The 25043-nt window shown below is 44.1% G+C and overlaps 1 protein-coding gene across 8 annotated transcripts in view; it reads right to left on the bottom strand.

Moving 5' to 3' along the window:
• Positions 1-25043, bottom strand: part of LOC147316083 (transcription factor COE3) — a 67945-nt gene that overhangs the window by 21650 nt on the left and 21252 nt on the right. For 4 of the 8 annotated variants that reach the window (XM_086259271.1, XM_086259270.1, XM_086259275.1 and 1 more), the window contains exons 7-8: positions 6421-6502; positions 4302-4419 (exon numbers count right to left, since the gene is read on the bottom strand). In XM_086259271.1, the coding sequence (XP_086115397.1) occupies positions 4302-4419; positions 6421-6502 (200 nt within the window). Of the gene's footprint in view, positions 1-4277; positions 4420-6420; positions 6503-25043 lie in introns of all 8 variants that reach the window. The other 4 variants (XM_086259276.1, XM_086259269.1, XM_086259272.1 and 1 more) reach the window with 1 other exon arrangement.

A 25043-nucleotide genomic window follows, 5' to 3' on the forward strand; every position in this document is an offset into this window, starting at 1 on the left:
TGTGCAGTACAGTGCAGGCGGTGAGCGTAGTTTCAGGTTTCATAACGTGAAATGCACTCATGAATTATTCAGATTGTGTTTTTTTTTTCTCTCTTTTTGTGATCGATTCAATCCATTTCATATTGTTTATTACAATGCTTTTCATCTGGCATGACTTCTGCTACGTAGCTCTGCCATTCATCAACAGTCTGGGTTGTTATTATAATCTAATTTGAGTGATCTGGTGCCTCACATTCACTGTCATTTGATGCATTACCTTAATATGGTGCTCAGCACAACACTGTGTTTACAACAGAAATAGCATGACAGCTAGCCATAAAATAGCAATATCAAATTTAATCTATTTCCATCAATATCTTTTAACACACTATGAATTGTGCATGTTTTCCCTTTTCCTCAAAATACGAGCAACTATTTTGCAAGTTCCTTTTTTTTCTCTCCCCTTTACAAGCTCACTTCTAAACCTCTATTATCCTTTCCATCCAGTAAGTAAATCACAGTCAGCCATTGTTGTATGGATCACCTCAGACAAGACATCTCCCTTTGTTTGCCTTGCTGTTGGGTCTGTTCAGGTCATGTTTGCTCTCTCTCCGTGCCCATAAAGTGCACACACACACATTGGTACTACAGGGAATCTGACTTTAACAGGCGCTGTTGACTTCATGCTAATCACCTCGTACAGATTTTCATTTGTGAGGCCTGGAGGAGTGACATTTGCTTTCCTTAATTGCGAAGCAGAGCGTCTGAAAGAAGACCAACCCTCTATGGGCATGCTGGGCCCCCTCTAAGGGCCTGACCTTCATCAGTGCGGACGATTACAGCAAATAATTCACCCTTCAAAATTACTGTAAACAAATTGACTTTGGGGATGAGAGAGCGAGGGGGGCAGGAAGGAGGAGGAGGCAAGAAGAGGGCCTGATGGTGACGGTGACTGTTGGGGGGCAGCTGCAGCCTGGAACCTGCGACACGCACACACAATCACGCACGCACGCACGCACACAAAACCACACACACGCAGACGCACTACCTCGGAAATCCCAGTGCCCCCTCCCACACGCAGAAGGACCCATGGTGAGGCAGCGACTGAGGCCCTAAGCCGTCCACCCTTCTGCCTAAAAATTTGCATATGTCTCAATGCACAGACAGAGAGGGAAGCATGTGCTGAATGGGGACCGTGGCGAAGTGGATTACACAGTCAGCGCAGGCGATCTGATGACAGACACGCACAATGCCCCCTCAGCAGATGATAGGCATCATGAGGAGTGGACGGATGAGGATGCAAAGAGCCGCCCTGCCGCTCTGAGTGTTGCACCACTAAGTCTTTTGCAAACTTTGGGCTACAGCTGAGGAAATTCACTGAATTTGAATTCATATGTCATGGCTTGTTTTGGGGGCTCTTTTGTCTCTCTCTCTCTGTTTGCTAAAACGTTACCCTTGTCCATTTTTGTTTGTTTGCTTGACTTTTTTTTTTCCAAGATCGCCTTCGCTGTGAATTGATCGCGGGGTGCTGATCTGGGATCTGCTCTAATCTTTGTCGTTTCTGGTTAGGGTTAGCCGCGGAGGACGTCAAAACGGATCCAAGATCTGAGCGGAGGAGGTCCTAGCTCTAGTATTGTGACACTCAAACAGGTCTGATGTGGCCCCGTGAAGCCGTCCTTTGTTCTGCCTGCTGAAATGTGTTGTAATTGTGCTGTGGGATGTCCAGATGGTCGGTTGATAGTGCAGCTGATGGGATTATACCTTTTACCTCTCCCTGGGCCATCTGTTCCCTTTGACTCTCTCTCTCTCTCTTTCTCTCTCGCTCACTCTCAGCCTCTCTCTCTCATACTCTCTCCTTCTCTTTCTCCTTTCCTCCTCTCCTTTTTCCCCCCTTCTTTTCTCCTTCTCTTTCTTCCTCTTAGGCCCAGCAGTCTGGATTCACTTGTCTTTATTGCATAAACCCTAACAGCATTACAGCCACTTGGCATGCAAATGAGGCAGGCGCTGCAGGCTCTATGCTGAGTCTCCTATATTGTCTGGGGCTCTATAATGGTGGAACTGAGCTAAGGAACGTGTGTGTGCGCGAGTGTGTCTGAGTAAGTGAGAAAGAGAGAGAGAGAGAGAAATTCTGTGTGTGTCAGTGCTGGTTGTTCGTGTGTGTCTGTGTGTGTGTGTGTGTGGGGGGGGGGGGGGTGCTCTGTGTGAAAGACTCAGCTATTTGTGAGCATGTTTATGCACCTTTGAGCCTGAATCTATACATGTTTGAGTGACAGGCAGCCACAAAGAACATCCATGTCTGAATGCATAATATGCTTGTTGTGTGACAGTACACACAAGTGAACAAAAATGTCACATGGCGAGATTCAGTCTGTCATCCACAGGCTGTGGCCCCTCTGTGCCAACAGGGGGCAGCACTTCTTGATCAATGCGAGGCAGTCGTGTAAGTGCGGTGTGAGCCGAGAGGAAGGATGCCTCTGTGTTTCAGCCACACAGTCAGTCAGCCAGTCACATATCTAAGGCTTCTCGCCCAGTGAACTCCCAAGGAAGAATGTGTTGCTAATTTAAAGCATGCTGTCTGCCTGCTAGTTGTCAAAGCAGTGTGGAGGACATGGCTGGAATTACATTTTATGACTGGCTCTCCTTTTCTCATGTGTCACATTTCTGTTTGTTAAAGGTGACGCAAACAAAGTGAGCAATCGCAGTTGATGCATGTTAAATTAGTTTGTTATGGAGCCGAGCCTAAGAGGGAGGGAGGGGGGAAAAAAGAGAAAAAACAAATCTCAACTTGTGTGAGCACACACAGTTAAGCAGAGGGAAGGTGTATTAAAGTTATTAGACAAAGACATGTTCAACTGGGCGGTTGACAATGGCTTCTTTTCTTGCTTTACGGGGCGTCACTCTGCTGCTTTGAAAAGTGTGGTGAAGGGTAGAATAAAAAAGGATGGGTTAGGGTAACCTGTAAAGAACACGAGCGTGCACACACGCACACACACACACAACGCAGGGGGTCCCATGGGAGCGGGGGAACATGGAGGCGAGGGCTCAACCTCTTTAATTGCTCTCCTCATTAAGAAACTGGTTGCTAGGCGATCCACACCTATCGTGTCATAAACGTGAAACACACAAACAGAACGTCAGCGAACATAATGACTTTGGTGCTCCGGGCAGGACTTTAATTATTTGATTTTGTTCTCCAGTAGAGGAGTCATTAATAAAGACAAAAACAAATAGATTAGCTTTTCCCCCACTAGGACTGGAGAGCACTGAGATATATTAATTGTCTGGTCTTTTTTTTTTCTTTTTTTTTTGTATTAGTCGTTGTTGTATTAAACATTACATTTGCTTTTGGTGATAGAACCATTAATGCCCATTAATGTGTAGAGAAGCTTGTTTTAGTCAGTGGTGTATATAAACTGTTTGCCCAGCCATAATTGGCCCTTGAAATCTGAAAATAAGCAATTTGCACAATTGGGCTAAGTCAGTTAACTTTTCTTTCTTTCTTTTCCTTGCAGTCTTTCAGCTGTGTGTGCTCCCATCTGCAAGCGGAGGCCACAAGGGTCAGAAGGTTATGTTTAGTGCATTTTACTTTTTGGATTTCCCATGGTTTGGTGGTCCTACTTTTCTCTCTTTTGGCTGAGAAGGCAATCAGTCTATCATATGGAATCAGTTGGAAGAAAAACAGTAAGTTCTGTTTTTCTCATAGGCCACCCCCCACACCCCTTCTCTCCTTCTCTCTCTTTCTCTCTGTTTCACACACACACACACACACACACACACACACACACACACACACACACACACACACACACACACAAGCAACCCCCCTTACCTCCCCCCTCTTTTCTGTCTTTCTCCTTCCTCCCCCTGTTTCAGTTCTCTCACAGCTAAAACTGCAGAACCCAGTGGCAGGAAATTGACCTCACAGCCAAATTCTTCAGCAATTTGATCATGTTTCACATTGGCTTTTAAGACAAATGTAGGTGTGTAAGGAGACTGGAAGTAGTATAACATTTTAAAAGAGTGAATTAGTCCGAGTATTATCATCTTCGCTGGCGATACTGAAATGATAAACACTGACTAATGCATGTTGCTTCCAATCAAGACATAACAGCAGGTATGAGTGAGGCCAAAAGCAACTTAAAAAGTGAAAAAAAATGAAAGTGATGGAGGAACGAAAGCTTCTAAGCAACTAGAAGCAACTAGGTGTGTGATCTGGGAGGAAAAAAATGGGAGGATGTCTGAAAGAAACTATGAGAAAAAGGAGCGTAGCAAATTATAAGATGTAAAAATGTGCCTACCATTCTCCAGATAAGGAGGCGTACCTTCTGAAGGGTCGAGTCTGCGAGCCCTTCGCCCATGCTTGGAATTGTTGTGTACAAACATGTTGTCAGAGACAGCCAAGACATGGCCGTCCACATTGACGGTCGTCGATACGACAACCTGCGAGAGGAATTAAAGCAAAACATGTCATTGAGCAAGTTTGAAGGTGATAATAGTACATTTTGGTAAAGGTTTAGGGACATTCTGAGGGATGTATGAATAGTTTGTTGTGTCCAGGTGCTAAAGCTCATGAATTGGTTGTCCTCTTTGGACAGATCACATTACATCAACCTCCCCTCCCTGCCATTTCCTTTTTTCTTTTTACTGTCGTGCATTTGTGTACAGCTAATTGACATTTCAATCACTAAAATACCATTTCCGTTTACCCACTCTACCAACTGTCATCATAGGCGAAGCTCGGTATTATTGATCAGCTTGTCCATCTCTTTGAGGATGGAAGGCCTCCCTTTTAAAATATTACTGGAGTCATTAGCAACTGAACAGTGCTCTATCCCATCTCTCAGCAAACATTTTACTAGGATCAAATTCCAAGCCATACTCCATATTTCATAATGCTTATTTTTGTTGTTGTTTTTTTGGCTACCACATTCCAAACAGTGAGCCACATGTGAATGGCCAAAGTGTTTCTGAGCCGGAAACAGAGAGCCCCTCTCAGGTTTGCTTCGCCGGTAAGTGACCTCGGTGTAGCAGTGGAATTTAGGGGGGTGCTTTTTTTGGTTGGTTTGGGGTAGGTGGGGGTATAGGGAGAGGAGGGGAGAGAAGGGGAAGTGAAAGAGCTCCATTCTTGTGAGCAGGTTCAGAGCTGGGCCAAGCTGAGGATGATGGATTGGGCCCTTTCTGGCCTCCAGCTGGTTTTGGGGTAATAAGAAGAGTGGAAGGCATGCAGAATACACAACTTTAGCCAGAGAAACACCTACGGTGGCACATCTGGGAAATCTATTTAGGGCAAATGACATACTAACTGCTGGAATAAAGGCAATCGATGATAATAAAAAGTAAAAACATCTTCTGTTTTGGGAAAATAATATAGTTACACAAAAAGAGTGATGCAAAAAGTTCTTGCATTCCTTTTGACATATAGGAGTGAGAGGTGAAAGCCCTTGGTGGCTGTCACGCATCAGTCCACATTCAGCCTGAGGGAAGATTTGAAGAGGCAGGGGAGGTCTGATGGTAGTGACATCAGGAGGGGACACCCTGTCTTGTCTGTTTCATATCTGGGCTTCCTCCTGGAGGATGCTGGCTTATGTGTCTATCACAAAACAGTGCTGCCAGTGACGGCCGCCCTCCTGTAGGCTGTCGTTACCCTGATAGGACAAATCACACTAAACTCTCACTGTCTCACCTTGACCTAGTGGGCTGCTTGTGGTGATGTGGGCTGCTGAGTAGGATAGGTAGACAAATGGAACAACAGGGAGTCAATCATTTGAAGGCTTAACTATTTGACACTTTAGATAAGACTGAGTTAAGAGACGGTAAAAATGTATTTTAACTGGCAGTATTTTGTTAGCTTACAATAATGTTTTCTTATTTTTTTTAAAAGCATGGTTTTGACATAAAGTACATGCATATGTGGATAAACATAGATGCAAGGGTTCCTAGCGTGTATCCCATCTATCTATCTATATGTCTATGTGTGTGTGTCTGCCTGTGGGCGTGCTTGCAGATATGCGTGTGCAAGAAGGTATGCGTTTCCGCTGCCAGACAGTTCGTGAGTTAACACTGTTGTTACATTTGGTTGGATCGTCCTCCCCTCTGTGCAGAGGCTCAGAAAGCTGTCAGGGACACAATTGATGGCACTCTTAAATCCTATATCCTTATTTGTGTCAGATGGTATTCCCTAATAAATATTCTGTCCAAGAGCACACAGGACACAAAATCCCTCTCTCTCTCTCTTTGCCTGGTTTTTGCCTCCTTCAGTGCCAATAATAAAAATGTATTCATATGTGAATCTGTGTCAGTGTGACTTAGTATAGTGGAGCAGCTGTGGCTGTGCATTTGCACACCTGTGTGTGTGAGAGCGTGCGTGTCTGCAAAAAGAGAGCGAGACAGTGAAAGACAGGGACAGAAATAGAGCATATGTGTGAAATAGATTTCACTCACCTGGAATCTGCGCATGTCTCGTGGATTCCCTGCATTCTTCAGACAGTTCTGATTGCACTTGAGAAAGAACTTTAGGAAGAATCTGTGAGAGAGCAGAAAAGAAAAAGCAAAAATATTAATTATACTTTTGAAGCTGGAATTTTAGCTGGCGAGGTGACAGAATATTTCAACAGGATTTCTCAAGCACACCCATTTTCCACATTCATTCATTCACCGTGTGAGCATCACGGTATCTCGGTTTGAGAAGTCGCACTCTTTATTATTCTTTCAAAATCTAGAGCTGTTTGTGATCTCATCCTCTCACCTGAGTTCACGGGTCTTTCCCAACTCCCATCTGCCACTAACATATAGGAAGTCACTTGATATTCCACCCACCGCTTTAATCCCAGGACACCCCCTGTGCAATTAAAGTTCTCCTGTTCAATAGGGAAGCAAATGAGGCCCACCTGTGACCAGGTCTTGTTTGAAGAGCATCAGGGATAAAGGACCTAACAAGGTGAGAGCGCGCCACAAAACTTATAGTCCTGTCAGGCAATTAGGCGGACACTCCTGGGACCACCGTATGCCACACACACACACACGCGCACAGACAGACACACATACACACACATAACGCATACACACACCCATGTTCTTGTGGGTGGGTGAGGCAATTATGCCACAAATTACAACCTGGCTAATCGTCTCTGAACAAATGTCACGTCTGAGTGAGATCTGGGCTTGCTTAGTTTGTAAGCCGCCTTCTCAGGTCTTGCTGAATTTATTGATAAGCCCTCGTACTGAGAGTTCTATATCAGATGAGGCTTTACAGACATCAAATAGTTAAAGAGAGGAAAACTAAAAACAAGACCAATAAGAGAAATTATCTCAGATGTAGCCCATTGTGTAAAATCCCACACAACCACACAGAATAAACAATGAAATCGACTTGTTGTTTTTGCAAATTCTCCCCACAGAATCATGACTGATTGCGCCTTTGCTTTCTCCGATTCTTTATAAATACAGTGCTGTGATATTTATTTTTCATCACATTGCACTAGCATTACTATATGCAATACTGCGGTTTTCATTGTAATACTAACTTGACTCACAGAATTGCAGCAGCTCATTGGATTACCATAGATTGCACCATAGATTGCACGGACATTTCATTCAGCTAAATACAGTGGCTTGTGTGGCCTGCGAGGACGCTTTCACAACACTTAAGACTTCTCGTTCGCCCAGTGGGATCCTGGCCAAGCCATAAATCAGAGTCTGAAATGACCCTTCTAACCCCGGCCACATTAACACATGCACTGGTCATTTAGAAGCGTTCTTCGATAGACTCCTATACCTTGTGCTTCGCGGAGGGCCCAGGAGGGAGAGGAGAGGTGAGAAAATATTTTCACTCCACATCCAAGAAGCTTTGGCTTGGACATCAATAAAAGACGTTTTAACCCATGCCAGAATGCTGATTGCCTGTCGGTGTGTGGTGAGGCCATAAAAAACCTGACTTGTCATTAGTGCATTTCGCTTGATTGTGTTCACTGTGTTTTCGGGTTGCATCTGTTGGCTGATCATCAAAATGACCATTATGTACTCTAATTCCCTGACCCTGTTTTTATTTCCCCAAAGAGCCATAATGTAGAGCAGCAGACATCTGCGGAAAGCAGACCTGAAATACGACTTTTATTTGTCTGTCGCCTCTCATATAGATTGGGCAAGGCGGGTGGTGCGTATTTGTGTGCGCGTGTGCACACATCTACATGCATATGTGCGTGCAGGCATGCGCACGTACATCCATCACCGGTTGGTAAACAATTTATGTCAAAGCAAGAGATAGAATATATTTCCCAAGCAATGCATTGACTTCATAAAAGAAACACATTACTTTCAGAGTTAGTCTTGTCTCTTTTCTGGGATACTTTAATGCTTTTACATACTGTTCCCACTACAGCAAAACCAAAAGTTAAGAAACAATAAACACAAGAAATTGAGTGCCCACGCTATCATAAAGTAGCTCCTTTATGTTTACTGTTATGAAGGCAATTAAGCACAATTTCTCTCCTAAAAAGATAAGCTTAATTTTCATAGTCCACAGCAGTGGCAGCGCTATAGCATCCATTACATTTGAGTTGGTTAAGATTCTCCATGAGCACAGTGCAAATTGGTCCTTGGTGAAAAGGAGAGCAATTAAGACGAGGCCCCTCTCTCTCTCTTTTACTTCTTAAATATCTACAGAAGTTTGTGCTGGTGTTTTGGCACGCACAGAGACAAAAGGAGGTTGTTTAATTGTTTTTTAATGGGATATCAAGTCGTCGCTGCCATTAGATGTTGGCAATGGAGGGCAAAGGGGGATAGAGAGAAAGAATGAACTGCAATTAGGTTTGATTAAAGCTATCCTTCTCAATAATCAGCTGTTCTGACAGGACAGGGGGACCCTGGTGGCCGCTGAGATGGAGGAAGGTGTTGAGTGATATTAAGGCCAATGAAGGGGATATTAACATGGCTAATTAAAGCTCTTCCAAAGCCGGGAGAGGAGGCTCTCAGTGGACCGCACTGGATGAAATAATCGGCCAAGGCAGCTATCAGTTGGAGGAGAGCGAGAGAGAGAAAGGGTGTATGGGAAGGGGTGGGGTGGGCTGGGGTGTAGTCCATCTGAGAGAAAGAGAGGAGTAGAGGGAAGGAAAGAGGGAGGCGTAGAGGAAAACTGCGAAGTGTGAAGGAAGACAAAGAGGAAGACATTGACAGGCATATAGAGAAAGACTTTCAGTGTAGCCACAGAAGCTCATTCTGACATCAACCCTCTCTGTCTGCATGCCCGAAGTCTGCCAGTATAACTAAGACCTGACATCAGCTTTTATCTCCGACAGCTAGTCATACAGGTCCACAAATCAACATTAAAACAATCCTGCTCATGCCTTGGTCTAAGGCAATTAATACGATTCTCCTGTAGTACCTCCATGCTCGCCCACTGCTGAAGCTACTAATCATGCCATAATGATTTCTCTCCCTCTGGTCAAAGGGGAAATAGATTGTCTCTTTAGTAATGCAGCAGGCTCTGCGCCTTCCACTCCCTGGCTTCACAGACCCGGTAATTGAGGAGAAAAAGGCCGACTTTGGCACTTTGACTGATTTGAGGGCTGCTAGACCCTCTTATCTTTACTCTGATCATTTTAGGCTGACACTCAAAGGAAGACCCATCGCCCTAATTCTAGCTCACCCTCTCCCATCATCAAACAGAAGAGGAATAGGAAAAAAAGAAGAGAGGGAGAGGGGGGAAAAAAACAAACAGGCGAGGTGAGGAAGGCCCTCTCTCGTTTAAATGACCAACTTAATTGCCGGGTTGATGTCACTCATGCATAAATGTCCATTCCTTTGATTTGAGTGAAGAGGGCAAATAAGGATAATGTTATATTATTAAGAAGGCTCTATCGACAGTGGAGGCTCGCTGTCCTGTCATTTTCATTCACATTTTTTTCATCCATTTCTTTTTCGGATTTTTTTATGACTTACAAAAAAAAGTCAGCTTTTTTTAAAACGTGTTTTCACCCACCAGTTTCTTTAGTTGCTTACATGAGGATATATTTTCCGTTCTCTAATAGTACACCTTGTTCTTATTGTTCAAAAGAGCTTGCCCATATTTACTTAGGCTGCTACACAATACACTGACAGATGGCCATGGTTTCTGTAAGAGTCAGGTATTGACAACTCTAAGCTCCTGATTGGTGCCCCGGCACTAATGACTAGCATGCAGTGTCCACAGCCGGCAGCCATGACAGTGAGGTCATCCGTTGCAGGGCGGTGAGTATCGATCACCACCCAGCTCCAGCCCATCAGGCCCCAGCTGCCTCCCAGACTCAATGGGCCCCTGTTACAGGAGCCCTGTAAGAAAACGGTTCCCAACACCAGACTACAATCTGCTGACACCAGATCTCTACGCTGAGATAGTAGTACACGGGTCAATAGCGTATCGGATTTCCAAAACGCCAGGGTCTTAATGTCAAGCCTCCTGCCTTCCCTACCTACTGCTCCAGTTATTAGGCACTTCACTGAACTGCATTCAGATCCCTGTTGTGACAAGGCGGAGCAGGTAAAACGAGAAATAGAGACACTTATAGATCTTAATCTTCCCGAACACTTATTTATGCAACTGAGTGGGCTTGGATATATGTGCCAGTTAAGTCCCTGGGAGGGTGAACTGAGCTCCGTGGCCATTCCCATCGTATTCATGTTTGCCACTGTCTTCTCTCGTCAAGCAGAGCTGTTTTTCTCGCCTTAGCTGAAGTAAACCACAGCACATTAACAATATTTGCTCTACCCCTGTACAAGCGCCAAGGGACCAGACCCACAGATCCTATCACTTCTTTATCGGGGAACAAGTGCCTCACTATCCAACCTTATTGGGTTTGGAAGATTAACCCCTTCCACTCACGGGCTCTGCCCGTCTCCTCCGAGAGCAGCAAGGCAGATGTCACTGTGATTATTATTGTTCGGCATCAAATATCCCAACAACGTGTCTCAAAGAATTTATTGGGTATTTCCAAGGCCTTTTTTGTTTTCATTTCTTTATTTTTTCCTGCTGCTATTGTCAGTTCATTTTGTTGTTTCATATTTCATATTTTTGTTGGTGGTATGTGTGTTGTGAGGGTGTCACAAATAATTTATGTGCTTCCTCTGCACCGTAAGATGTAGCTGTGTCCCTCCATTCATCCCTCTTTACCCTCTCCTCCACCATCCCCCTTTCTCTCTAATGGGCAGAGTGGCATTGACATTATTTCACTTGAGGATCCCTCACTCTGTCAATCCCTCTTCATTTACTCCATGGCTACAGGACTCATTATTGTATCTCTTCCTCCTTCTCTCCCTCTCTCGCACTCTCACTCATTCTCCTCACCTCCTGTCTCTCTCGCTCTCTAACTATCCCTCTCCCTCACTGGACACTGTTAGTTTCTTACTTAAGAGAATCGCTCGTCTTCACAAATGGTTTCACGTCAAACCCACTCCTAGCCAGCCCCCACTGATTCCCTTCAGGCTTTGGCACAGGTTTACTGTAACAGATTAGACGAAGACTCAAAGCTCCTGCTAACTATCCATCACTTGCTAACAGTGGACTAAGGCTGTGTGCTTTATGCAGCTTTTAGCTCCAGCCCGCCACATACTGCATGTTTAGCCCCAAGCTTTCTCTCTGCCTCTCCCATCCCCTCACATCAAGATACTGCTGAGGCTGTGTACTGTTGCACGCTGTTCTTTGTTTTACTCTGAATACAGCTTTTTCTCTACTAGGACTTTGAACACAATATAATAAGACACAAAACATAAATAATTCTGCGTTGTTTTGTCTTGCACGGCCCTGTTGTAAAAACGAATAAAACACTGGTTGCTGCTATAGTGCCGGCATCATCTACATCCAAACTGGAACTCCTAGATTTTACTTAATCATAAGCACCACAGAAATGTGATGATGATTACTGATAATGACCGTGACAGTCTGAGTGTTCCTCATGAGGTGGCTGACATTACAAAAATAATCACGTACATCCACAATACAGCCCTGAGGAATATTTACTCTGCTCACCAGCTGGACGGCATAGAGGTATCTCCAGGTTATTTTTCTGCAGGAGGAGAAATATGGTGCTTTGATTACTGGTCAGCGTTGGAGCTTGAGGCCTTGAGGAAATACCAGTCAGCACCTCCCTGCACTAGTGAGATGGAAGATAAGCATATGTTGGAGTAACTGGCCAGGGTGAATAGTAGTATTTAGGGTGTTGGACGTGGGGTTCTGGAAGGCCCCAGAGCGGGTTTACAATGAGAGCCATACACCGCCGCCGTCTCTCTCCTGTGGCACCTTGGAGTGATCAGACCCAGGCAAGACGGAGAGGAACACATCTGTACAGGCAAGGCCGGCAGGGGGGCTTTGACCATTTACAGAAAGCCTTGCTGGACCCAGCAGGCCAGCAGGGGCTAATTTGCATGCGTATGTATATGAGCGTTTGTTTGTGTGTAACATATAGGTCAGTGAGTCAGTGGTTTTGCTGTCTGCCCATGCATGCTCAAATGTATGCAAGTGTATTTCGGCATTGTATTATTACTAATGTATAATACATACATCTAAAGTGGCTGTCAAAACTGGTAAGCCATCATGAAACATGAGGCTGCGACATCGGCACCACATTAACGCATTCTCAGAAGAGTTTAAAAAAAAACACCCACTGTGGACTGTCATGTAGGTGGTGGGGGGTATAAAGATAGAAAGACAGAGAGCGGGTCGGTGCTTAAAGCTAACAGGTAACCTTTCTGTGCACCTAGGACAAAGGCAGGGGGAAAAAGAAAATGTCAAATTAAGAGAGGCCAGGCAGAGAGACGTGGCTGCCATATTTGTGTGAAAGCCCAGTGCTGTTGGCAGCAGAGATGGCTGCTTTCTGATTCATCTGGGGCCGTATGGCAAAGCTTTGTCAGTCTGTGCGAGGTATAAATAATTCAGGGTGAGAGATGGCAATTACAGGGCCCTGCACAACCAAAATGAATATTTTATAAGGACTAAAACTGCCCTGGAATGAATCACACACATGGAGTCACACACACATACACACTCACATGTGCACACACGAGCGTAAGTGAATGTGCACACGCGCACACATGAGACCAAACACACACACACACAAAGGTAGCACATATGAACCCATGGCATAGCTGTTGCATTGTTGACAAAAAACAATTCTATTATATAAACCCCCGCTTTTATGGCTTAATAATTTTTAATATTCTCGTGCGCATGTGTAAAATTTGGCACGATATTTAGTTAAGGGGTGTGTTATATTCATTTATCCGTGTTCTTATTCTGTTATGGAAAAGAAAAAAACAATTCACCACAAACAAATACACATTTAAGATTTTAGTGAGCTACCCAGGAGCCCGAGTGAAATCCATTAGCTAAATAAATTCTAAAAAGTGTTGCAAATATATAGGAAAGATCTACAGAAAAAGCAGTCTCCAGAGACCCAGAGCCTTTACTTTTGACCCTGTAAATATGGTCTTTGTGTGTGAGCATAGAGGGGGTGGAGGTGGTGGTGGTGGTGTGTATGTGTGTGTGTGTGTGTGTGTGGGGGGGGGGGGGGGGGGGGTAAAATGCTAATGGGAAAAGATTAAACCCAAAAGCCGCCTGGAGCATTTACCTCTAAAAGGTTTTGTCTGTCAGGTTTCCTGCAAAACTCTGTCCTTATAATTCTGAGACAAAAAATAACATTGTTCCAGAGTCCTGAGGACCACAGTGGCTTGGTTGAATGGCCATTGTGTGGGCCTAGCTAATGATACCTTAGCTTTTGTGAGAGGGAGGCCAGGTAGGTCTGTGACATCAGCGCCACACAAGTGCTTCTCTGTCCGGATGTTTAGGGAAGGATTTCGCCGATGGTGGGAAAAGGGTATAAAGAATAAACAGGTCCTGTTTTTGTATCAGCATTTTCAACCCCAAAGCCTAAGATAGGCCAGGTATCTTTTAAAGGAGGAAGAAAAAATTAAGGCAACTTTTTTTTCTTAATCATCCTTTAAATGTGAGGAAATCTGCACACAGGTTTGTGGAGAAACTGCTTCAGCAGAAAATGATGTAATTCCAGGAATCTCTTTTCCTTTTTCCTCCCTCTCTTTTTTTTTTCATATTTCAGTGTGGGCGTTTTGTCAGTCCAAAGGGAAGATGGCAACCCTCTGAGGGAGGAGAGACCCCAAGCATGAAGACACAAGGAACGCATGTGTTGGAAAAAGTGACAGCGAGGCAAATGCTAAGAGAAAGCTGCTTCCTTACCGAAACGCACACTGTTAGCGATATAGCTAGCTGTTGTGAAGGCAGCTGACAAACTCATAGCGTGGCATGTCTCGCCCCGTTTGTGAATTTTCAAAGAGTGTGATTTGCAAATAACATGAGTCTCTGGGCATAGACTGGGCATGTAAGTACGGTGAATAAAGCCCCCCTGCTCTGCTGAGGGAAACCCATACTTGTCAGCTCAGTTCTTTGTCAGGAACCTGACAGATAAATAGACAGTGTTTTGCCGCTCACTCCTCCTGCCTTATGTACACAGAGGCGTGTGTCTGCTTCCACATACAGGTTGACTTGCTTTAGGGGAGGAATTTGTTGAAAGATACCCCACCGCTTCTCAGGGCAATGACTGAAAATATTGTGGGCCACTTCAGACAGCCTCAAACAACAAACAATGGGGGTTGATGTGTAACCAGATAAAACACAGATCGGATAGCTGGGTCTAAGCACCACTACAGGGCTTATTTTTCATGCAAATTACTACTAATGAGCTTCCTGAAATCTGACTAATTATATCAAAGTGATTTCTTTAATTAGTTTGTAATAATTCCTCGCATAAACATCATAGTAAACAGATTAAGCTATATAAAAATATCAATTTGTCACACTTATATGAGACGCCGTGCAGTCGACGCTAATCTAGCTTCTCCAAAATGCCAGAGCAAACATTTATTAAAGAATTAAATATGTACTCAGAGAATGTTTGGTAACATTAAGGGCGTGTATCTTTCACATATTTGTCACGGTTTCCCCGCAAAGATCTCGATAGCATATAAGGAAGAAGCCTGAATAGTGAGTGTCAAGTGGTAAGAGAGGTTTCAGTTAATAATTCAATGCTCCACATAAAGTGCAATATTAAATTCTGTAATTGAAAGTCATAAAAAAGCGTATAAGTATTTAACTCAAACAGAGCTAGTGTTATTGCAATCCAACATCAGAGATTACACCAGTGAGTGACTGCAAGACTGCATGTCAAATCCAAATACCCGTTTGAAAAATAACAGATGACTTCAGAAAAGATAAGAAATTGAATTTATCTACCACTTTACACCTTTTGTTAATCCAGCAACATTCCTAAAACCCCTAAAGAGTAAAAATATCTAATATACTAGCAGTCACGAGAGAACTCGCACGACTACCGATCTTTCTGATACCCTCAATCTGCACTGAGATGGATTAAACATTCAATTTGTTACTCGCCAGACCACCACCTAGGTTCACCACTTACCATACAAATGGAAAACACGCTAGTAATCTATTAGCCTGCCTGGCCTGACACTGTATTATGTTGTATTTGTATTATATTTACTTCAGGGAAATTACGATTCAAGTCATATTTATCTTCATGTGGAAATGTGTGTCTAAATGGAAATCACCTATAGTGCGAGGGTGGATGCAGAGCAATACTAATGTGATCCATGAACCGTGCGATTTAGTCACCCTCTATGGATGCACTATGAGCTGATTCTACATATCAAACATGCTCTCCCCCTGCTAAAGCCCATACCCAGAGCCCCCGATGCTGTTTGATAATTATTACGCTTACATTACAACACAAGACCTTGCCTGTGGAGTTGGAAGAGCCACCCCCTTCCCCGTAAACTAACACACACACACGCTCGCACGCACACACATGCACACGCACTCTTTGTCATATACAGTAGTAAACAGCTTCCCAGTAAGCTGTTTGCACTTCACTGCCCGCTCTAGGAAATAAAAACAAAGAGCAAATTGGGGGTTTTGCGTCTCAGTGAATAAATAAGGTTGTTTTACTCACAGAATCCATTACCTTTTTAAAACATGCGCCTAATGCGTTGAGCCTTTTCATTCTACAAACAAAGCCTAAATTAGGAATTAAATACATTGGTATTTAGATAACGGCATTAGCTTTATGACATCAATGTAAAAAAGTTGGATGCCATCCATATCATTCCCATGCTTCCATTGTTACGTTAAATTGCAATATTAATCCTGGCTCAAACCAAGGTACTGTGGCTTTTATGCAGTACACTTGAATTATGCTATTGAAGTAATTGATAGTGATTCAGTCATTGAAGGTACTAATCCCATGATTCAGTTCATCTCTCTCAGTGCCATTTACCTCCAGATGTTTAGAGTTTGGGGTAATCAATAAAGAGGGAATAAAGATTGGCATTCACAATACTCCCCTTGACAAGCTCCAGCCGAATGTTTGTCAAGCAAATTAAACACACTTAGACTTTTCACCTGCTCCTACAACGACACCACATATGGCCGTGAAGTTAAAAATAAGAAACTGTGCATACATTACCATGCATAATGCACAACTCCCTCCATTTAATATGCAAATTTTGTAAAATATTACTGAATACCTTCTGTTCGGAATGAATAAATTTGAATTGCAATTAGAATAATCTTGTATAATTAATGAAAACTGTCAATTTTGGTTCCGAAGTAATTTGATTAGCATGTTGATAGGACACTTATCAAGTTCAGTAAACTGTTAGATTAAGAAGATGAAAAAAAAAAGATTCTAAGGATATTTTTCTCAACGGCTCTGACATTTTCCCTTGGCATTGTAAACAAAGACAGTAGCTGGCAAACTTCCTGAATCGAGGGGCGAGAAGGGGAGGGTGCAACAGAAAAAGAGAAATAGAGACGAGGACAGAGATAGAGAGCCTCTTGAGATAATCTGTGAATCTCAGTCCGCAGATGAAAAGGAGTCTATCGTCAAGGCTCCTGAGTGAGCTACTCATCTCTGCCCTCTGCTCTCCAGCTAAGCCCAAGTTTATGGGATTTATCTCGTGAACCATTTGTAGTTTTCACAGCACATGATGAGTTAAAAACAGCATACAGCTTTTCTAAATGTTTTGAGGCTATAAATGTTGAGTTCACAGCTAAAGCCCACAGACAACTGATTCCAGTCTGCAATTCATCTGAGAGTAGCTATCTATTAGCGATCAACAAATTGATGTACGCCATTGTTGTATTGTATAAAAAACAACCATCTGTACTGTCTACAGATGAACAGAGCTAGTGACCTCCTTTTCCCCTCTCTTTCTCTGCTCATTAGCTATCCTGAACCTCTTTCTCTCCTGCCTTTAGTTTTCAAACCCCCAAATGAGACCTAAATCGCTTGCAATACAGGTTAGCTTGAGGAGAAGGGGGGCAAACATCTGTCGCGCTAGGTACCCGCATGCAGCTCGGGGTATCTCCTGCGAGGAACTTTGGGGATGTTTAATTCATAAACGCTGTCATCCATGTAAACCTCCTGATTTCATAATGACTAACTCTTGGTGGTTTAATTAATTTAATAATGCCTTTCAGAAGCCATAAATGAAAGGGTCTCTGAAGTGGTGCATTAATTAGCCAGCTCCGCTGCTAGCCCTGTCAGACTGGTGGCTGTCAAAAGCAGGGCAAAGCGGAGGATGGGCACAGCTGACGTCCTGAGTTCAGAGGTCATGCCAATCATGCTCCTCACCACACTTAATGAGTCATAATTTGTGTCTGGTATACACATGTATTAGGGTCAACCTGTGGTCATGTCCATAATTCTCTCCCCTTGCTAGGCTACATGAAAATAAGTGGCGGGACGACAAGGTACTTACATTCTCAGTAATAAGCTGTGGCATGGCCACATTATGTTGCTTCTAGTATTTACATGGAAAGTACAATCCATCAGAGCCATTGCCATTACCTTACATATTGTTTATGCTGTTACCCGCTACATATTTTGCTTTAATGACAATGTTATGACTTACTTGTTCACAAGATTATAATAAAGAATAAATCAAACTTCATTAAAAGTCTCAGCAACTCAACGCATGAGCGCACAAAATCATCACAGAACCAGCCAGATTATATTCCAAAGTAACACCATGCATCTCATAAGGAGGTTGTTTTCCTTTTTCATATTTCATAAATATGAACCAGGGTGGTTTGTGTCTGTGCCTGTCCATTTATTACCATAAAAATCAGCTGACTGAAGTATCTCACTATCTGTGGAGGCAATTAACTGTTTTGAGAGAATGCGTAATACGGGACTTTGTAATGGTATCATTTGGAGTCAAGGCACAGATGCGCCGTGCGGAGCCATACTGTAATTAGAGAGAAACGCTGTACAGGTTTTCCACTAATTAGCAAATTATGCTGAAAATAGCATCAAGCTAATTAACAGTTATTATGGCATTTTTGAAAGTATGACTTTAATTAGCAAAGTCCTGACGCAGGCAATTTCAAACTCGTCTCTGAGAAGATGAGGAGGAAAAGGAAAAAAAAAACATGGGGCATGATCAAGAAGATACCCAGATTATTACGATGCTGTCAAAAACTAAAGGAAGGGGAGAAAAAAAAACAGGAGGGGAAAAGAGAGACTGTGTGAGTGAGCGAGGGAGGGAAGGGAAGGGAGGAGGAGGAGGAGGGCCAGGGGGGGTAAAGCTTTTGTGTGTTGTGTCTGAATCTCCATCCAAATGAGGGGACATGTGTGCTGTGCCACGTTGCCAAGAGGAGCCCTGAGCCGTGTGCCCAGTGTCAGGTGGCAGCGGCTCACCCCTCAGCTACCAGGCGAAGACGAGAGTGAGCTCAGCTGGTGCCCACAGCCACTCACTTATTCTACTCCGCTGCACATTAAAGGAGCCCTCGAGTGGAGCCAAGCAACGCCAGCCAGCCAACCTGACAACAACACTCCACCTCCTCCTCATTTCCAACAGTTCCTCTTAGCACTTCCAGGGACCCACCTTGGATCTAATGACGCCCGGTGACAGCGGATACACTCGGAGAATTACGCATCTTCTTAGCTTACAAAGAAAACGCCTTCTCCGTCATTTTGGATTGGCCTTGTGAAATTATTTCTAATTGGGGAAATGTCACTCATTAACATCACAATTGTTGATACGGCGTGTAAGCGAGTATTTCCGAGGTGTTTCGTGGATAATGTGTCTTAAAAGGCACCTGTGCAGAACCTTTTGAAGGGAGGAATTGTCACCAGTGGAAGTGGGGAAACGAGAAAAAGAGGAGTGGAAGAGATGGAGGGAAGGGAGAGGAGAGAAGGAGAGGGGTGGACTGAAGGGTCTTTGAAGGCCCAGTGTGTGAGAGAGAACAGAAGTGTGCCTAGCCCCAGGCAGCCTACGGCTCAGGCCCATTAGCTAGACTGACCTTGCCCGCGCCTTTGTCTTTGTGCTCTCCTCCCGCTGCTTCCCCTTCTCAAGCATTCCCTTTTTGTTGTCTCCGAGCGAGATTGGGAAGAGGGCCATATCTTTCAGCTTTCTAACCCCCCCACAATCTACCACTCCTCTCCACCCCACACACAACACCCCCCACACTTTGCCTGGAGCTTGTGCCCCCAGAGGGCTCGGTACAGTGACACGCCTAGCCGGTGGCCACCTCTGCCCCGACGAGAACTTGGCTGGAGTGGTCAGCGCCCCGAAGACCTCCGGAGAAAATACTACATATCAGGGGGCCCAAATCATGGCGCTGCAGGCCTCGCATACATGCACCCACTCTGGGCAGCCTGCCTCTTTATTGCCTGCCTCTCATTTGAGAGGATGGAGACCGGCTGCCAAGTTTTGACACCGCCACATATGGCCTCCTCCATCAATCGGACTAATCAAGCATCAAGGGGAGGCAGGACCAGCTTAATTGCCAGCCAGATATAGCTGCTCTCACTTGACGTGCAACCTGAAATAGAAACAGGTCTAAGGAGACATGACAGAAGATAAATGAATACAGCCATTGTTCTAATAATTGTAGAAATACATTTCTTTACACTTTAAATCTTAGCCCCAACACAAGTAACAGCTAATGCAATAGACGTGCTTGTTTCAACATCAACACTATTGCAAATATTGCCTTAATATAGCATCATCTACTCATTAAAATGTGGATTATGTTCACATTTGTAATGTTAGGTACCTCAGGTTAGAGAAGTGTACAGTAAGTTGTTAGGGAGTTTTTTTTCCCATGCAGGCAGAAGAGCTCTGCTCCTCCAGAGTCCTTGAGGCATTCTGTCTGCCTCTGCCTGCCTCTCTCAACTTCCTGTTTCCCTACACCCCCCACTGGGATAGCAGCCACGGAATAACTTAGCACATGGAATGAGGAGGAGAGATCAACAGCAGTGATCCATTCATCTTGAGTTTCTCCTGTCACTCTCTCTTTCCGTTTGTAAACACTGAGGGTCTGTGGTCAGAATGGCCTTTTGTCCACTGTGTTTTTCTGCATCCCTCTCTTATTCACTTCAAAGGTAACAAGTGACAGATGTCTGTCTTTGCTGCGGTCTTAAACACTAAGGCTCCCGCGATAACATCTGGACTGAATGTCAAACTGTGAATCTACCCTAAGAATGTACTGTGGTTATGCCAAGCTCATTGTTATTAATGTCAGGGACACTGCCTACAGAAGTATTTAAAATACTCCCTGTAGTTCGCAGCAGGGTGCGCACCGGGGGAGGAGTTGGAGAGGGGGGCATGTATGTAAAAATAATGGACAAAGATTATTAGAAAAATATTAAAATAGAGAAATTATAACAAAGGGCAAAGTAAATGGATGAATAGCTCAATTAGATCTATATCATGATTTCCTGGTGGGCGTGCAACTTCCCAAAGAATTTGACTCTGCATGAATCAATTTAGCCACAGGAGGTGATAAAACCAAAAAGGAGGGGGGGGAGAAGGAGGAAATATATAACATGTTAAAGCAGAAGTTTAGCGGGATTAAAGAGTTCCCTGGAGTTGCAAGAACTGAAAAAGTGGCAAAGGTGGTAGTGTTTTGAGCTTGTAATCACAGCACGGTGCTGTGTTTATTTAACTTTCCCTTCTCCGTCGCTGCCTGCTTTTGGTATTTACATGTTTAATTGAGAAGTGTGCTGCTGGTTTCTTCTGCCCATCTGCCGAGTCCCTTCCTCTTATCAAGCTCATTCCTCAAACTGACAGCTCTCCCTTTCTGCATATCTCTCTTTCACTCCCGTGCCACTACACTACTAACTCCTCTCTTCCTTTCCATGTCCCTCTTCAATCTGTCAAGTTCGGCTATGAGTAATGACAATGCGTTTTCTCTCAAATCAAACCAATAAGTAGAAACACGCACAGGCAGACTCGCAAGAAAAGTCTGTGCCGCCGGTGTCACGTCATGAAACTCTCTGTTGTGTGGTCCGGGGTTTGTTTGTTTTTTCCTCTTAGTACCACGTCTAAATCATGCGCCTGTCAGACGCAACATGTGTGTCATTGTATCCCCATCAGCGTGTTTCATTGTACACACTACCACCTCTGAAGAGCTGCCTCTTATCAGTGGAGTGTCAGAAAGCCCCCAGCACCACCACCTCCTCCCTGCTGCCTTTCTAAATGCTTTTCTATTAAGAGCAGTGTTGTGTCCCTCTGATAGCGGCAGCTTCTCCACTTCATCATTCATAATCCCAATGGGCATCAATGGACTCCATGGCCTCACCATCCACACCAAAGCCTTTGTCATTCATTGCAAATGAAAACAACCTAAATGAGAGAGAGAATCTAAGGAATCCACTACAAGAGATGGGGAAAAGGCCCAATGGGCCAGAGCACTCCAATCATGAATAGTCTCCGCCACGGTAAGACACAGGCGATACCTCATATGTTTCGAGTGGGCTTTTGGCCTGCTTTAATCCTTTCTAGATGGCAGAAAACATATGGTGATCACTATATAAGTCTGAAATGGTACCACTTATGTGCTCAGGCCTTTTAAATGCAGTTCTATTTTAGCTATCTTCATGGCATGACAGGGAAAAAACAATAAATTCCCAAAGGTAGACAAGTGCTTTGCAAATCAAGGAATGAGCGCCAGATGAGAAAACAAGAGATGAAAAAATATCCACTATACTACATTATAGTGACGGCGTAGGCTAACTTTTACTAGCTCAAAAAGTCTAAACTGATGTTCCCGCCCTTCCCAGCATGCAGAAGTCCCGCTGGGGGCCTCAATGTGATCAGCAGCATCCCCACCACGTCTCCTCATTATTGAGTAAATAGGTTTGGGCATGTCCTCAGTAAACAAAGCCAAGACTGACAGTTAAGGGAGTGAGGGGAGTGGGAGGCAGCCTCGTTCCCAATTAGAGTCGCCTCAGGCAAAACTTTAAAGAGGAGATCAATCCTACAGATCGCTAAACTGATCCTGTCACAGGCTGGGGATATTTAAACCGTGGTGCAGAGCAGAGCGGTGCAGGGCAGTTCTCAGTACAGTTTGACTGTGTGTGCTAATGACTTGGGGGTAGGCTCTCTCACCAGGACACACACCCCACAGCGAGGAGGCCGTGATTGACGGGTGAAATCGGACCTCAGCTGCAGTTCTCGGCACAGTAGGGGCCAGATGGGGAAATAGTGATTTGCGTTTTTTAGTATGCAGCGCCTGCACTTACGGATATTCCCTAATTGTCTCCCTTACTTACCTGTGAGGCTGTTTCCCATCACAGATGCAGAGTACATTTCAAATTAACCCAGGTTGTTTTGATTTTTTTTCACACCCTACACCTTTGAAGCAGACTTATTAAAATGTGCCAGTGGGGCTCATCCCTGTCCATCTACTCAAGGTAAAAAAGTTAGTTCTCACTAATGTCGAATGGACTAACAAGAGTTGAATGAAGCAGGTGTTGTGGAGATGACACCAGAGTTTATTCGCATCGTCAATTCATGACATCCCGCTGAAGCGCCAGATACCACATCTTTGACTACAAGTGAGAAACATGCCTACTCCAACTCCCAGGCATACATTGGTAATGTGTAATGAGCTACCGAGTTTTCTGCAGCTGCAGAGGAGCTGCACATTTAAATGAGCGAATAATGTATTCTGTATATCACTGAGATTTCTGCGCGGGAATTAATCATGATCATAAAAGCCAAAGACAAAACAATATACCCGGGCCACTGCTAAATTGTTGTGATCTAATGTAAAACAAATTCATTTTTCATGCCATTAAAGATAAAGAAAATCTTAAAAGGTTTGGTTTTGCTTGTCTGCGTCTCTTATTGAGAGTCATTCACTTTCAACTTTATTTGCGGATTATTGCAAATCCCCGGTACAAATCATATCATGAAATCATGTAGCTGGGACATTGGATGTGTTCTGCTAATGCTCAAGGAAGATCCCCTGAGGGAGCCATTGAGTGGGGGAGAAGGAAAAGAAAAAGAAAGACGGGATTGAGGCAGAAAGAAAGAGGGAAAGCAAGAGAGAGGTGGAGAGCAAGCTACAGGATGGAGGAAAAAGAGAGAGGAGGGCGCGAAAGGAAGACAGAGAGGAGGGGAGGGCGGCAGCAGTCAAGCTGCACTTTATCCTGACAGATCTCCTTTACACACTAATTTCCTTGTTAAAGAAGAGAAAATGGCACTCAATCCGGAGAAATCCTTTTCTCCTGGAGCAGGCCTGTCAGCTGAGGGATGAGTGGATACAAGCGTAGCTTTCCTCCTCAGGCTAGCTCCCCCTGGCACACAGCAGCTAGGCTACCGCTCACAGCAGAGCTCTCTATCTATAGCCATAATTAATACACCATCAGAATATAATGAACCATACCATGATACATGAATTTCAGTGGATGCTGTCGACAGCAGTCATTTAACCGCGCGCTGGAAATCAAATGTGAAGTGAATTGATTTTTTGATCATGTCATCTCCATCACAAATGGCAAACAAATCGTGTACAAACATTTCATGCTCAGTTGCTGTTCATAAACAACCCCCATGACAAAATAGTAAGCCTCCACCCCCCCCCCCCCCCTACCCCGCCCCCTCTACCCCTGGCATTCCGAGTTACCGGCAAAGACAATAAAATCCAGCAAGGGCACCTCTTTCACCGGAGCATATTTATCACTGAATTTGTAATTCACCAAAGTGTATTAGCTCGGATTTGAAGAGGGGAGAAAAGAAAAGCCTCTTTTATTTTAAGTCAGGGGTGTTAGCTGTTCACTCTGGATGTTCTCATCTCCCAAGATTACTATTCGCGGGGTGTGTGTCAAGACTACTTTTCAGAAATCTCGGTAACAATTCAGATGCGATCGATAAGGAGTGACAGTTTATTCTAAGGCTTAGCACAGGCCAAGAAAAGAACGAGTGAAGCATCAAGTTTAGAGGAATGAATTTGTTTTGTATTTGATTTTTCCATTAAATTTATCACCACTTTAACTCTCCCTTTCCCCCCTCACTCCTTCTCACTCTTTCCCTCTCACTTTCTCCCTCACTCTGTCACTCACATCAACAACAAGGCTGTAAACGGCTGTCAATTTCTCATCTGTGATTCCCATGTCTTCATTTTTCATCCATTTTTGATTGCTTCACACCCTGTACCTATGGTGCTTTTAGTGCTCATCGGTGACCTTGCGAGATGATGGGGGAAATTATAAAATACATTTTCAGTGGCAGAGTGACGGTGCCCTTTGTAACACTTCATCATATCTGCTGTGGACGGAAAATAGTTGAGAAACATTTTCTTACACAACTGCCTAATGCTGGTTTGGCCCAGAATCATATGGTAAATCTATTACCACTTTGTCAAGAGAAACCACTTGAGGTTTCCCACAGTGTAGCAGCAGGCAAAGTGGGAAATTGTAACCCTGAAACTGCTGTCCGATTTCTCTTATTAAAGTGTTTTCAAAATCTTCTCCCTTTTCGGATTTAAGGGTCACTGAGAAAGCCAATCAGAGGGACAGGCCAGTCAGAAAGCCAGCGGCGTGAACAGGACAGGAACCAGCTGATGAAATTCATCCATACTTCTCACTTATGATGACATGATTGATTTTCCCTCAGAGTGCTCAAATGTAGGATTGTCTTCCTACCCCCATCTCCTCCTCCATCCCGCCTCAATCTGCCCACCCACCCGCCAAGCCAGCAGCTAATGGATAAAG

This window comes from Aulonocara sp. 'chitande type north' Nkhata Bay, linkage group LG13 (genome assembly GCF_057382095.1).
Source record: "Aulonocara sp. 'chitande type north' Nkhata Bay isolate Kocher_YH1m ecotype deep benthic linkage group LG13, A_spYH_male_GT1.1, whole genome shotgun sequence".
Lineage (NCBI taxonomy): Eukaryota > Metazoa > Chordata > Actinopteri > Cichliformes > Cichlidae > Aulonocara > Aulonocara sp. 'chitande type north' Nkhata Bay.